The following is a 17,262-nucleotide window of genomic DNA, read 5'->3' on the forward strand; positions in this document are numbered from 1 at the left end:
AAAAAAAAATTAATTTATTAATTAGTTTAATAGTTAGTTAATTAGTTTGTTTAAGTATTAATCAGTTAGTTTAATAGTTTAATAATAGTTTATTTTAAATGGTTAGTTTAATAGTTTTACTTTGTAACTTCATTTTTTTAATATATCAAAATAAGACATCCCCTGAAAATAAGCCCTAGTGTCATATTTTAGAGTGAAAATTAATATAAGCCCTGTCTTATTTTTGGAGAAACACGGTATAAGCTACATTCCCATGGGAAACATGCTGATTAGCTTGGATGAATTTGTATTTGTTTTGTTGTATAGTTTAAACCCAGAAAAATTGTATTTATGGTACATTATTTGTTTATTTGTATATTGTTATTATTATTCTGTGCTCTCTGGTACATTATTTAATTAAATAAAAATTATTGATTGCACTACTTTTATTAATATATAAATATAGGGATAAGACAACACCAAAAAAAAAAGACCCAAGTAAATACTGTATTTTTTGTTTTTCATGTGTATTCATTATATGTTCTTATAAGAGTTACTAAAATGTAAAAATATGAAACTCTAGGTTAGCTAAGGTTAGGCTACGTAAAGTGAAAAATAATAACAAATTTTCAGAAGGCGGAAGAATGAGTGAGCACCTTAGAGTAATTCTTGGGAATTGTAATTTGATAGCATAAGGTAAGCTGCACATATTTCCCAAGTAGTTTACAACTTGTAGGGTCTAGCATGGCCAAGCACTTAGGGCGTGCGACTCGTAATCCGAGGCTCGCGGGTTCGGGCCCGCGTCAGCACTAAACATGCTCGCCCTCCCAGCCGTGGGGGCATATAATGTGATAGTCAATCCCACTATTCGTTGGTAAAAGAGTTGCCCAAGAGTTAGCAGTGGGTGGTGATGACTAGTTGCTTTCCCTCTAGTCTTACACTGCTAGATTAGGGACGGCTAGCACAGATAGCTCTCGAGTAGCTTTGTGCGAAATTCCAAAACAAACAAACGAACAATACAACTTGTAATAGTGCAAACAGTAGCTAGTGATGGTTCAAGGAACAATAAAACATTACAATTTAAATATGGATAGATGTGTACCCTCTTTCAGGTTTAAAGCTACTTAAGATAAACAGATATAGTTTCATGTTGCAATTTGAAATCATTCTGGAAAGAAAAAAAAGGTATTTTAGATTTATTTCAATATTTTTTTGGTGGTTATGAGGTCAGTCAAATTGACAAACTTTGTACAGAGTTAGAGAAGAGAACATAACTGAAAAAATGTAAAGTTTCACTGAATAAAATAACATTTGAATTAAGGAGACTTTAGAACTTACACAAATTAAATTTGAGATTTTCAAGATGAAGGAAAGTACTTTTAATCTTAACATTAAAATTAATTTGCATTTGGACTAGTACAAAAAAAAAAGCTTCATATATTCATGGAGAAATGTTTATTGAAAGCTTGCATAACATTATGAAGATGCATATACTATATATTAGAAGTTGGTAATGACCAAAGGTATAACAAGTATAAAGTGGTCATATGGTTGGTCAATTTGACCAAACTTGTGTTGAGAGAGTTAATGTAAATTATATGTTTATAGTGTATCTGTAGTACAGGAAAATAAATAACATCAGGACAAATATATCAAACTTTTATGTTATATGTATATTTATGTTACTTGCTATGTTAGTAAGTAAAATGTAACAATTCTAAACTAGGCTAAATAAGAAAAAATAATAAATGAAAATGTTTTATAAAAAAATTAAAATATTTCTTGGGGAGGTATGTATGCAAGTTGCTCATGAATTTATATAATTTGATTTGAAATCATTCCATAACCTAAGTCCTGGGAACTCAGATCAGTATGGAAAAGATTGTCACACTTACCCTATCTGAACAGTATGGACAAATGCTTGCTTCTGTAATTGATAACATATTGACCAATAACACAGATATCTCTCATTTGCAACTCATATCAGAATTCATAAATTCACAATAACAGTATACATTTCCCTTGATTGTTATTCAATGAGAAAAATGAAATAATCATTCAGGACTGCTCACATTTTATACTCATATTAAAATATGTTTGAATAATTTAAAAAAACTGTTTGCCAAGATTTTGGGAAGGAGAAGTCAATAGATATACTACTGAGGCGAACATAATAGGTTTGAGGCTAGTAATAGGGAAATATTTTCTAAAACTCCAACTAGAAACTAGAGAAATGAATATATTCCAAATAATGATGGAAATAAATGTTCTGAAAACCAATTTTGTTTATATTGATATTGCATGATGTTACTGTTTTTAAATTCATATTACAACATTTCATGCAGTTATAACATACTGCTTTAAAATGACTAAACATTTATTTATATTTTATGAGTCAGAGTTTTGCAACTTGCAAAATATAAATACATATATATATGCTAATAACTTGTTGATTTATTATTTATCAAGAATACGTATATATAATGAAATATTAATGTTTAGATCTTATTTATTGCTTTTAAAACAGTTTCTGTAAAATGTTGAAGGCAAATAATAATATTTCAGAAGAGTTTGAAGAGAAATATGCAAACTGATTAATACATATAAATTTACTGTTCACAGATTCAAGGGACCCTCTATCAATACACAAAGACTTTGACAAATGTTATGCCCAAAATATGTAAGCTACCTTTATATGACTATGGGTCTCCTGGTAAGTTTGTAAATAAGTCCTTTTATTCAACTTCTTGTTAATTTCATAACTTTATTATTTAAATAATAAAACTTGATATTTAAATGTACAATAATTATGATCTGTATAACAAAGTTAAAATAGAACCCAGGAAAATTATTTTACTAGTGGCCAGATTACATAGCATGTTATTACTACACCTGGAGATTGACAGAATTTCAGTTGCAGTTAATTTCTTGCATACAAACTAAGATGTATCAGTTTGTATGACTAAAGTCTTTTTGGTAGTTTGACAAAGAAAAGAAAAACTGCACATAACTGTTTACAAAAACTTTGAAAAGAATGGCATACCATAACTCTTAAATCATTCTGTATATCTTGAATATAGAAAGTGATGTGTTGAAAAAAGTAAAAGAGGTAAGCAAAAATACAATCATGAATGGTATAGACCTGAAATGAAGGACAATCCAAATTACTCTTACTCAAGTAAAACTTTTTCATAAACCTTCTGTTTTATTGAAGGATATATTAACTATACTAAACCATTGTACAGAGAGGTTTCAACTAAAAATCCAAATTTATCGTTTTGTGTTGTATGCCTTTAAGCAAATGTAATTTCTCTTTGTCAGAACTTTTGTGTACAAAGAGAACTGCCCATAAGGAAATAAGTAAAAGCTACATTAATTCATGTACTTGTTTGTAAAAATTGTATTTGCTAATACTTGCATACTTTAATTCATAGATAAACAAGTATGAGTAACTAATTCAAATAATCATGATTTCCATAGATCTAGTAAATTCCTGGAATTTCATAACTTTTTGGTGTTAAATTGGAAAACTCCTGGAATTACAAAAACTATCTCCTTGAATTTCTATAAATGGTTCACTTTTAAATTTTATTTCAGTCATTTATTTCAATATAAATCAGCTGTTGAAATATTTTTATAGCCAAATTTAATTCACTGTGTTGTGTGTTTACTATTTAAATAGCTTTCAGTATCTTATAAAAGCACACAAACTAACTCAGTGAATTCTTCAACAAACTTAGTGTTTTATATGCACATTATCACAATTCCAACTACAGCTTTTCTAAACATATTGGAGTTTGTATTCTTATTGCATCCTATTAATCCCAGAGCTATGTAACCAACAATACAAATTTAGATATTTAAATCATAGCTCACAAAATATTTTAATTAAATTTGTGCTTAAATTATAGCTCTTTTGTAGGTGTGAAATGCAAAATTAAGAAAATATTACTTTTGCTAAACCTTTATAAATATATAAATATACTTGTCATTCTGATAATAAGAGATAAATAAATGTAAGTATATAGGCTTAATTGAACATATTAATTTAACTCAAGAGCATCTATTTGTGCACATTTCGTTATGTTTCAGTGAATTATATTTAAAATTTGTTTACGTTATTATCATGGTATATGAATAAATTTGGCATTAAAATCTAACTAATAATATACAGTGGAACCCCTCTGAAGCAGCCACCTTTGGGACTGAGACAAACTGGCCCGATTAGAGGGGTTTCACTGTACTCATCAGTTTCTGTTAAAACATTCTTGTCAACATTCACAAAATTTTCCATGATCACAGAATCATCTGCATCAATCTTCTCAATCAGAGTTTGGATTTCACTAGAATTGTCATAACAAACAACTTCTCCACAGTCTCCACCATTATCAAGAATAAATCCACAGTTTTGAAAGCATTTTCTTATGCATTTATCTTTTATGCATTTGATTGAATGACTTAAAAATGCAATTGCATCTAACACGTCAATTTTCATGGTCATTTCAGATGCTCTCTTACAGTCATCCATGTTTGCAATAATATGCTGAAGCACCAATTTTCTATATTTCGATTTTATGTACTGTATAATTCCATTGTAGAACTGATGTTGTACATGGAGGTAGAAAGAGTAAACAAACATTTGAAAATTGAACTTTTGGGTGACAAGTTGTATTATCTAGGAAAAGTAGAATATTCCTATTTTCTTGTTCCATTATTTTGTTTAATTTGTTCAAAAATTCTTTAAATATAGCATTTGTCATCCACGCTTTATTATTCACTTTCCATTCCACAAGAAGTTTATTCTTCCTTAAATTTTTGAAACAGTGCAGGTTTTCACTTTATCTATTACCCATGGTAAATTTTCCCTAAATTTTAAAATTAGGGAAGATAGGAATTAATTTATCATGAGAATTATGTAAAGAGTAGAATTTTGCACTTAAAAGACAAATATATTTCTACAAATCATGAATCTAATTTAACTGCAAAAATAATGATAGCAGAAAGAAGAACAGAATATATTTAACCAATACTTACTGTAACAAAATGTTTGAGAATTTATTAATTAAACAAGAATTTATTAATATTTAAACAAATTATTAATTAAACAAGAATTTATTAATATTTAAACAAATTATTAATTAAACGAATTTATTAATATTCAAACAAATTATTAATTAAACAAGAATTTATGAATATTTAAAGTAATTATTAATTAAATATGAGATTAATATTTAATCAAAAACATTTTTTCTGCCTTACTCACTTCCTAATACTACTTGTTTATAGATGAGGTAGGTGAAAGATAATTTTCTGTCTGTGTTATGCAGGTTCCACCATATAAAGGGCCTTTTACAAGAAAAATCTGAACATAATGCTGCAAAATTTTGATAGTTTTTACTTGTACAGGTTTCCACCCTGTGCAGTTTCTGGCTTAGACAGGTATTACTGTATAATGTATTATAATTAAAATGGGACTGTTTGTTACAAAATACTAGTCCACCAAAACACAGCCAAGATAGGGTCACTTTGTAAAGACTAAAGGTCAGTCTTATTATTTAATACAATAACATGAGTGTACAATTCATCATCACAAGTTATGTAATGTTAGCCAGGCATGACTGGAAGGTCAATATAATAAAAAATAATAAATGTATTATGCTATGAGACTTCAGCTATTGAGACTAAACATTTGTGTTTTTATATTATAATTTGTAGTTATTCTTGGAGAAAAAAATGCACAATTTATATTTATTTCCTAATTTTTGATGGTGGTTATGAGGTCAGTCCAATTTACAGACCCCGTATAGCTAGGGTAGAGAAAATAACAGACAAAATATAAAGTCTCACTGAAAACAAATGTTTGAATTGTACTTAGGAGGTTTTAGAGATTACACAAATAATTTTTGAGATTTTTGGGACAAAATAGTTTTTTAAATAACATAAAATCACTTCACACTTGAACTAGTTAGAAAATAGACTATTTTCATGAACAGATCTTTAATTAAAATACATCATTAAATTTTTTTGTGCTAAAAAACTTGTAATTTTTACTAAAAGTCTACCACATTTTGTGAAGATACACTGACTGCATCAAAATTTAAAGCATAAATACTTAACATATGCAATTGTGCATACAACCTTGTATATATTATACCTTGTCCATTGTAAAACGGTTAAAACTATTTGGAATAAACGATTGTAGGTTCATATTATGATATGAAGTCACTTAAAAAGGTAATTTAAATTTTTTCTTTTTGTAGGTGCAAAGTTGGTCATGTTGACCAATCACATATGGAGTTAGAGTAGAGCAAATAACAAATAAAATATTAAAGTTTTACTGGAAATTAATGTTTGAAATTTCAGTGGTTATACAAATGAAATCTTAAGATTTAAAAAACTTCATCGTAAAATTCTAACATGAAAACAACTTTGCACTGGAAGAAGTCAACACTTTGACTTCATATGTTGATTGTTAAGGTTTTAGTAAAAATACTTCATAGAAAATTGATTTTTTTTATGTATAAATAACTTACTAATTATTGAAAACTTGTGAAATTTCACGAAGATACAAAAATCATAGAAGTTACAGCGTGAAAACTATAAAGATCAATTTGGAATTGTGAACTTGGCCAATTCAGCAAAGTCCATAGTGAGAGAGTTAGCTTGGTAAAGTGAGGCTTAGTCATTCTGAAATAGAATTTCAACCAAGGCAGTGAGAGCAACTTTTCATTGTCCAAATGTAAGCATAGACTGTTTTTGCAATAAATAAATATTTTAAATTATATTTCTTTACAGTTTTGTGAATTGTGCTTGCTTTTTTTTTTATGAACTTAGTTATCCAGAAAAGTCAAAATTACTTAGTGACAATATCAATCTATAGATTAAAAGGAAATTTAAACAAGATGTTTACCCCAAAGAAAAAATGGTCTTTCTTTTGGCATAATTGCAGTTTGTGGACTATTGCTTCAAATATTCATTCTTCAAAGTTTTATAGATACTTAAATGTTTTAATTGAAAGCTTCTTAAAAATGATATCTGTGTAATATTACATCAAGGAGCATACATGTAACATTAACTGGTTACAAAATATATGAATCGTAATTACTCTAAAATTTAAAAATCTTTTTTTCAATCTCAGTTCATCCTGGTAGTAAAGGTTAAGGTAAATGTTAATAATTAACCACAACATACTTCAGTGTTATGTAAGTGCTTGTTCAGTTATTCTCTCTGATAAAAGAATTGTTTGAAAATTGTAGCTCTCACTGTTGTTTTGGGAGTTTTTACTTGAAACATTTAATTTGTTTTTTCTTTTCTTTTCTTGTCTCAAAATAGTGTTCATAATTTGATTACTAGTTATCAAGTTATCCCCATTCAGTATTTATCTTAAGAGATGTAATAATAACCTACATACAGTGTATAGTATGATTACATTTTTCTAGAACTCTAAATTGAGTTTACCTAATGCATAATAACATACATACAGTGTATGGTATAATTTCATTTTTCTAGAACTCTAAATTGAGTAACCTAATAACATAAAATGGACTACTATTTTCATGTTAAATATTTTTTACTTTTTTTTTCATTTGCAGTTAGCTCAGAGAAACAACTCTTATTAGCATTATTAGGTCCTAAATACCAAAAATATCACACTTCTTTCTTTGTTGTATTTGATTATATTTTAGTACAATGCTTTTCACCTTATGTCACACAGAAAATGGATGTTTCTCTTTGTGGTTTTTGTAAAAAAACTGCAATTAGTTTCTGGATGGTGAATATGACAAAACTTTTTTGTCAGCTTACTGTAATTCTGATATTGAATAGCTTAGAACTATTTCAGTTTTATGTTAAATAAAACATTCTATATTTATACTGTTTTTATTTAATATTAATTTACTTGTACATGTTTTAAGATTTTAGTTTTAAGACCTGTGATTTCTGTAAATGTTCAAATTGAATTTCTTTCAGCAATGTTGCTGACTGTAGGATTAATCTTTATGTTCTGGTTTAAAAATCTAGAGACACCTAGACCATATACAACATAAGTGTTTGATAAACTAATAAAACAAACATTTAGCAATATATCAACATGTTTTACTCTTAAAGGTTGACTATAGAAATTAAATTTAATTCATAGCCCTAAAATTGAGCAAGAATGATGAAATATTCTCTTAGTCAGCAGTGCTCTACCAGAAAATTTATATTAAACTGTAGCATTATTCAGCAGAGTATGAATGCTGCATGAAGCCATGTCATGACCCAGCATGATCAGGTGAGTTTAGGAGTTCGACTTCTTGTCTGAGGGTTGTGGGTTTGAATCCCCGTTGCACCAAACATGCTTGCCCTTTCAGCCATGGGGGTGTTGTAATGTGATGGTCAATCCCACTATTCATTGGTAAAAGAGTAGCCCAAGAGTTGGCAGTGGGTGATGATGACTGGCTACCTTCTCTCTACTCTTACACTGTTGAATTATGGATGGCTAGTGCAGATAGCCCTTGAGTAGCTTTGTGCAAAATTCAAAACAAACAAAGCCATGTCATACATGTGTTGACTGATGAATATTCTTGTTATATTGCAACTATGTGCAGGAAATGTCTGCCTTAACTTGGCAGCACTAAAATATCAATTTATTAATAAGACTGCATTTTCATATTTCACCTGCAAAGAACATGAAATAAAAAAACAGTAATTCAGCTAACCTATCATGCAGTGAAAGTCCTACTAGGAGTAGTTGCCACACTGGTCTGTAGATTTTCAAATATGTCAAATTTCATGTATTTTCATCTTTGTATGGACTAGGGTTCAAATAATGGATGCTAGATTTGAGAAAATGGTGCTTTAGACAATTTTTCTTTGGCTAATAAATTTTTTAATTTTTGATTTATTTTAATTTTCTTTATAAGAAAGTCAGTATACATTTGATTGGGTAAATTTCACTAATGCTTTTATCTCATTATTTTGTGGCACCAAATTATTTTTTTACTTTTTCTTTAACTTCAACAAAATAGTTTCACCAGTGTATTTGGCTTTCCAAATAAGAAAATTGCAAAATATGAACAGTATTATGATCTGTATTGTTTAAGACATGCAACATGGATATGAATCACGAATATACAAGCAAATAAATTCCATGCCTTTTTTATTGTTCAAAATTTTTTTGCAAGCTTTCAGGTATTGTGTTGTGTCTAAAAAGACACTGTTTGATTTGATGACTGTCATGACACGCTTGCTGAAAATGTTGTGATCTGAAAGTTTTTTTTCTGAGAAGTATTAATCACTTTTGATGTTTTTGGATGAATAACACTGGGGAACACTCATTTTGTTGCATTTAAAAAAAGACCTTTCTATAGTCAATTTGAGTGTGTTGATTTCAAATCTGAAGTCGGTTTTTGTCTGCAAGCTACAGATTTTATGCAATTTGACATTTTTATTTATTTTTTAATTTTTCGTTATTATAGGAAATTATAGGAATAGCTTATCAATTTGGTTGTGTATTTTATTCAGGTAGGAATTTGCATTTGTAACTTTTGCATTTGTACACTTCATCTGGACAATCTCATTTAATGCTCCAGCAGTAGTCAGCCATCATACTTTTGTCCCAGCGCCCTTGGTAGCGTTCTTCCATGACCTTTAGGTCTTGGTGGAATCGTTCTCCTTGTTCGTCACTCACAGCCCCCAGGTTGTCAGGGAACTTATCAAGGTGGGTGTTCAAAAAATGAAGCTTGATGCTCATGTTGCACCCGAGATCACGAAAAGCGAGGAGCATTCTGTTCACAAGTTCACTGTAGTTCTCCGCCTTATTGTTTCCAAGGAAGTTCTGAACGATTGCCACAAAGGATAACCATGCTGCCTTTTCTAAAGCGGTCATCTTAGCAACAAACTGATCATCACGAATTAGGGTTCAATCTGTGGGCCATCAAACACGCCTGCTTTGATCTTCTCAAATGATAACCCTGGTAGAGCTGTGATGATGTGTTGGAAACATTCACCTTCGGTTTCCAGTGCCTTGACAAATTGTTTCATCAAACCTAATTTGATGTGAAGAGGAGGAAAGATGATCTTATCTCTGCTTACAATTGGGTCTTGTATGATATTTGGCATTCCTGCTTCAAGGGTGTCACGAATAGGCCAGTCCTTCTGGACCCAATGTCTGTCTCGTGCTCGGCTGTCCCACATACAGAGGAAACATGGAAACTTGGTGAAACCTTTCTGTTGTCCAAGAAGAAAGTTGACCATCTTTAAGTCTACACAAATGATCCAATTGTGCTCATGATATTTTAATAAGTCCATGACCATTCTCATATCATCATAGTCTTCCAAAAATGCACTGAGTGACCGACAGGTACTGCTCCATAAACATTCCCATTATGTAAAAGAACACACTTTAGACTGCGTTTTGAACTGTCTAAAAAGAGTCTCCATTCAGCAGGACTATAGTAAGGTACACCCAGTTCTTTGAGAAGCCCTTGGATGTCATGGCAGTAAACAAACTGTCTGTTTTCTGAAACGAAGGTCACAAAAAGCTGGTCACGCTTTCTGAAATATGATACTTTAACAGAGTGATCAACAAGATTTCTGCCTTGTAATCTTGATGCCAAAAGCTCTGCTGCTTTCTTTGAAAGACCTAAATCCGCACTAAATCATTCAGTTCAGCCTGGGAAGAGGCTTGGGGACGGGAAAGGTTCAGTGTCTGAAGAACAGTTCTCCGATTGTGTACACTTTTCTGACAATTCACTATCACAACTGTCTTGTTCGCTTGTATCATGTCCAATGTCTTTATCGTCCAATGAAGGCAAGCCTTTGAAAACTGGAACAGGAACTTCTTCAGTGATGACGAGAAACCCATTTGTTGAGAAATTTATATGCAAAAACGTCTCGTTTGGGCTGAGAAAACAGTTTTACATAGAAGAGCGAACAACGTTTCGACCTTCTATGTAAAAGTGTTTTCTCAGCCCAAACGAGCCGTTTTTGCATATAAAAAGGAACTTCTTCAGAGTGCGGAGCAGGCCAAATAGCTGAGGGAATGTTCAGATACGTAATCTTATGTCGGTTTTCTTCCCAACACCGTTGTGTTTACCATGCAGAAATAACAGTCAGTTACATGGTTGGTAGGTTCAAGGCCAAATCATTGGAACACCAAAAGGCAGACCATTGTGTTTTCCTTTGGTCCAGTCTCAAGCATTTCCTCACAATTGTGGCACACAACATGAGGAGCCCATTGCTTGTCTTGATCACCAAGATGAACTTCAAAATATGTCTTGTAGGCACGCTTGACGAACGAGGATTTGTTACGTCTCTGACGATTGAGTGTGTAGCATCCACATATGTAGCAGAAGGCATTAGGCTTGTTTCTGCAATGATATCTATTTTTGGAAGCCATGTTTGATCTGAAACAAAAGAAGAATGATCAAAATATTAGAAGCTATCTATATATATGGACGTGAAAATGCTTATACATGGTTTATGCAAGTTCACATTTGTACAATTTCATTAACCTCAAATTGCATACAAACTAGAGCTTGTAGAGAAAAACTAATTTCAGATTTGAAATCAGCACCTAAAACTCCTTCAGAATCAGTTAAAATATCCAATGCAACTCAAAGTTACTGAAAAAGTGTTCCCCAGTGTAATTTGTGTAGCAAGTTTTGTATAATCACAAGTTCAACATTAGTAGATCTTACAAGAATGTAAATCTTTCTGTTAGAAATAAGTTTTGAATAAATGCTAACAAACTAGCTAATTACTAAAACTTGAGTAACAGGGTTAGATATTAGCATGTATGCCAAAAGGAGGAGGAACGGTTTGTCAAAATATGGAAACTTGTTTGTTTAAACATTTTATTCTTATTATCCTGTCTGAAAGGTCAGAGATAATGCCCTAATTAATTTTTATCTCAGCTTATTAGTTTTATTTGTAATGTATACATTTATTAATTATTTATTATTTATGATGAGGATGAGATGTTTGTAAATATTTTTTGGGGTAAAATGTTCTGTAAACTCAAGTAACTAAATGACACACTATTATGTAAAAAATTAAAGGATTAATTCATGGCATAAATTAATATCTGTTGGTAACCATCACATAAATACTATCACTTTAAAGATATAAAACAGTTTATCTCTAAGCATGCATACATGTTAATGTGTATAATATGTATCTTTTTGCATGGTTGGTGAATGCAAAAATTCACTGAAATTAATGATTTTTGTGTATATACTTAGGTAGATGTCTTTTCCTCCACATGACATAATTCTAAATGTAGAATGAAAGTTAAATTATAGGTAACTAGCTGGGAGCACCCATCCCCTGGATGGAAGTTATAGAAATTCATGATTCAAGAAGGTTATCTTAGAACATGAGTTGCTTTCCTTGCATGTAGTTATAATAAAAAGTGCAAAAATACCCATAAAAACAGCAAAGCACAAGGTGAACTACACATTTTACATGTATTTCCTCATGAAGTCAGTAATTACTTTCATGGTAAATTTGGTGAAGATCTATCAGCAGGTGGCAAAATAGTGGTAAAAATGCAAAAAAACATACATGAAAGTCTCAAAATTAAAAATTTATATGTATTCCATGTGGACCTAATGAACTTCCATACCAATTTTGATGAAGATTCATCTTTGCCAGCACTATTATATATTTATAAAGATTCTGGTACAAGTTATGTTAAAAGAGATAAAGTTTTACTATTTTCAGAATTTAAAAAAATCATACTTTCTGAGTGCTTTATGATATTACAATTTATTTTATGAAAGGAGTAAGTTGTGCTTAGCTTCATTGTTTTTCTCCCCAACTTTAGGTGTACTAGGGTATTACCAGGCCCAGTTAAATGACATTGTCCAATACCCAGATGTTAAAACAGAAATGTTTCAAGGATTTCGGGAAGTGGGAAATGCTATTTTGTTTTGTCTTTTAGTGGAACAAAGCTTGGTAAGATTTTATCTTTAAAACTATAATTCCTTAAAAATATAATATTACTCACACTTTTTGCATAATTGGCAGTAAAATATATAAAACAAGGTATTCATTATTCTTATCTTGCATAAATAAAGAAAAAATATACATCACAAGTTTATCCCTAAACAGTAATTTTTTAATATTTGCTAATTGTTGCCTTTTAATGTGTTTTAATATAGCTTTATAAATTTAAAATTAAATAGTTTTGTAATGATTTATTGTTGTTATTGTGGTGTTCTTCTACAATGCCAACAGTCTGTAACCATATTCAGGGTACCATGATTCAACAGGCTTGAATTCAACTTGATTTATCAGACATTGCACTGGATAATTTTAAGTTCAAAACATGTGTAAAATGTGGTAAGAGAAATTCTTTAAATTGAAAGAACTAAGTCCTGAGAAAAAGGCTTAGCTTTGAGAGAGAGCTAATATTCAAAAAGTAATTACATAAGAAGTTTGAAAATGTTTTAAATAATACTTGTTTTGACAACATAGATATAGGTGAAACAAGTATCTGTGAACAACTTATAAGGATGGAATTATAGATGAGACTGCAAAGCAAATAGAACTTTGTGCCATAAACTGACCTAAATATTTGCTGTTAAAATGTTTTAAGAAGAAGGGATCACAATCCTACAAAGAGAAAAGTCCAAAACTTTTTCACCCTCCAATTCTGAAATATGCTTTAACTGATTTTTGTATGGGATTCTGAGTCTTTCCTTATTTAATGTTCTCAACAAGGTGTATGCTTTCCAACTACTTAAAAATTGTCAAAAATTTTGTTTAATACTCTCTTTATTGATATTGTGTATTAATTCCTCCAAGGCTGCATGCTGAGCCTGTCAAATCATTATTAAACCTATATGTTTAAGGTTTAATTTATCTTTATAACAAGAAATAACATATGTTGACTTTTAAGTGATTATGATGATAAGCTTAACCTGAAAAATAGACGTTACTTACAATCAAATCCTTTTAGATGTAAAAAACACTGTATATTAGCTCTCACGACAGGCAGGTCAAAGAGTTGATGTCACATTTTAAAGAGCTAGCTTAAGAGTTAAACGACTTTATTATCATGTTATATGAAAATAAAATTAATCAATCACAGTGAATAAATCAAATTTTAATATTATGTATGTTTTATGTTCTTAACTTTATAAGAAAATATTTTTTTAAATTCTCATTCTTCCTTAGTATAGAAATTGAGGCTTATACTTTCTAGGTATTCCCTTTTCTCAAATATGTTTACCACCCCTTAAAGTAATATAGAACTTAACATAAATTATGTATTATAATACAGTTAGTATTTCTCTGGCAAAGCATAATTTTTATATCCTTCAATTTCATTTGTTTATGGACCAATAAACTATAAAGTTAGACTTGGTTGCCATGCTCACCTATCATGTTCCTTTTTCTTTTTTCTTTTCAAATTTCCAATAGCTGCCTCTAATGTTTAGTACAGTATTAATTATATCAATAGAAAGAAAAGAGATGATATTCTATCAGATTGTTTAATTTTATGTTGTTTTTTTACTGAGAATTGTTTCAGATAAAGAATAGTAATTTTAATCTTAACCTGAAAATCACTTTGCAACACTTTTGACTCCATATATACACAGATAAATATTTTGCTAAAAATACTTTATTAAAAATTGACTTTTTTGTCTATGAAAGATTTATAATGTTTACTGAATGATTTTGAAACTTTGTGATGATACAAAATATTTTAGAGGTTATAGTATGGAAACTATGGCTTTCTTCTTGACACTTTTACCTGTCAACATTTCAACAGTTCTTTGTCTTTACCTCTAATGATTTAAATTTTAAAAATCCAAACCTGTGTGAAAGTAATCGGAAACTTTCCCATTAAACAGTTTACAAGCTGGATGAAAGGGGGATGTTAATATCACTAAACACTAGTTGGAGAAAGTTCCTTTCCTTCAAAACTAAACATCTTTCACTATTTAATAAAATGTATGTAACCTCTAAAGGTTAGTTTGGGGTCACAAACTTGAGCAAATCAACTGAGCCCATAGCAAAAGAGTTAAGTACTGAAAGTATTAATAGTAAGGCAGTCTTGGAAATATTGTCCATAAAATGGGAGCAGTAGAGTGAGGAACCCAAGGAAACTGCTGCTTCTCTTTGTGCAGTTTGAAGCCCATCACATTCTGCCTGTATTTTAGCAGGATATGTGGAGATTCCTTCTCTACCCATAATATAACATAGAACTTTAACTTACACAAGTAAACACTTGGTTTCAGTTTCAAGCCTTCATTTTCATCCACTGAGATATCATGTGCTGTTGAAGGATGCTGCTTTTAACATGAGAGGGTGTCAAGTACTTCTATGTTTTTCTATTTATTCATATATATTGCAGACAAATACTTTTTTGTCATATTTTACAGAAATTCCTGTATTTTATTATATTTACAAAATTTGGTAAGGAAGGAATACAAATAATAAAAGTGACATGAATGTAAAAAAAAATGTTAAAAAATTGTGTGTTTCTAAAACTGTTTATATTTCTGCACTTTTATTCAATATATTTGTATTGCTTTCTGGTGAGCCTTACCACTAACAGCTTCAGTTGTTGGATATACTTTCTGTATTCATTACGATCAATGAAATCATTGTTCTCACCTTTTACTGGACTAGTGTTTTGTGCAGAAAAAATATAAATACAATTCTTATAATAAATTTATCAGTTTGGGAAAATGGCATATTTACTAATATTGTAGTAATAATAGAAACCTTTGTCAGTTTTGAAGTAAGGGAAGTCCAAAATATTTATGTTGGGTAAATGTTAAATAGAGCAATTTATCAAGGTGTTTTGTGTTTTGTAAAGATGTGTCAAAAATGTGTTAATATATTATCCAACAACTAAAGCTGTTTTAGTAAATTTTCATGACAAATAAGCATTTTAATATTTATTTCAAGTAGTTTACTAATTGTTAATTACTTGGTGAAAAAACTAAGTTCAGCAAAAGGTGGTTGTCTGAGGTTGATGGAAATGGATATGAATTGAAGTTATGATGTGTTAAAAGAAGTATCTTGAACCATGCAACATGTACAAGCTGTAAATCTAAAATCATATGTGACAAAGCAGGCTTAACTGTTTCAACATGCACCAGGATCCAATCATGAGAATCTGTTCGCCCCTACTTTCACCAAATCAGACAAAATTCATGTTCACAGTCAACCAACCACTGAAATCTCAAAGTAAAGTATAAGTACATAGTTTGCAGATGAAATGCAGGACCTTCTATTTAAATATCTGGAACATTAATTGGAAAAGAAAAATACGTAATTTTGACTTACACTGTGCAAAGAGAGGGTATCTCATGCAGAATTTATCTGAGCAGCAAAATGTGTATTGTCCATAATAACTTTCAAAACTACTGATGTTATTGCTGAAACTTTTAAAGCAGTTTTCAAATACCTGATAGCTACCAGTTTCAATATTAGCTGAACAAAGTTATTGTTTGTACCATCAAATGATTTTGTTCCAGTTTTTACTTCAGCTTTGATATATAATCTATGAAGTTCCAAAAATTCTTTTGCATTGCAATGTGATGAAACACTGAGGCACAGATAAAGAAACAAATGGATTTATTGATGAGGTAGTGGTCTCCAACCCATGAAGAAGTCTGGTGCAGATATTACAAGTTATTGTTCTTTCTTGCAAAATGAATTCTGTTGCCAAGTACATTGTGGAAACATAACAGGATGATTGCATACCAGTGGAATCCATAGTTGCATTGTGTAGTGATGGACCAAATGCTAGCAAGAGAATCTATAGAGAAGTCTCCAAGCTAGTGAAAGCTGCTGATTTAATATAATGGTCTTGTTTATGTAAGTACCTGGTCAGAACATGGTCAGGAAATAAAAACATTTTGTAATAAATATATTCAAGATATTATGTGGAAGAAAAGAAAGATTACAAACACATACAAGTAGATTTTGACCTTCTAATGGAAGTCATTATAAACCACATGCAGGTTTGTTGGCTGAGCATTGGGCCAATCATAAGGTGCATCATTGAGTATTGTTCAGGGATTAGGGAATACATGTCAGATTTTAGAGATGGACCTAAAGACAATTCTAAGGAGTATCAAAATGAAAGAAATAAAGAAAGCAATGAGATAATCCAACAAGGAAGTCAATTTGTTGTTGCTATTGTCAGTTATCCCTCTGTTTGAAGATTTTGTCGAGCTTCAAACTTATCAAGTTATGATTTTCTTGCTATACAGTGAAATGACAATGTCAGTTTGGATAATTTTGAGATTGTTTGTCAAAGCAGATACTTATTGGTAT

General features: G+C 30.4%; 1 protein-coding gene across 2 annotated transcripts in view; it reads left to right on the forward strand.

The window, feature by feature from the left end:
• Positions 1-17,262, forward strand: part of Cyfip (Cytoplasmic FMR1-interacting protein Sra-1) — a 203,359-nt gene that overhangs the window by 137,128 nt on the left and 48,969 nt on the right. For both annotated transcript variants that reach the window (XM_076454172.1, XM_076454181.1), the window contains exons 22-23: positions 2,602-2,692; positions 12,788-12,918. In XM_076454172.1, the coding sequence (XP_076310287.1) occupies positions 2,602-2,692; positions 12,788-12,918 (222 nt within the window). The remainder of the gene's footprint in view (positions 1-2,601; positions 2,693-12,787; positions 12,919-17,262) is intronic.

The sequence above is a fragment of the Tachypleus tridentatus genome, chromosome 1 (genome assembly GCF_004210375.1).
Source record: "Tachypleus tridentatus isolate NWPU-2018 chromosome 1, ASM421037v1, whole genome shotgun sequence".
NCBI classification, from domain to species: domain Eukaryota; kingdom Metazoa; phylum Arthropoda; class Merostomata; order Xiphosura; family Limulidae; genus Tachypleus; species Tachypleus tridentatus.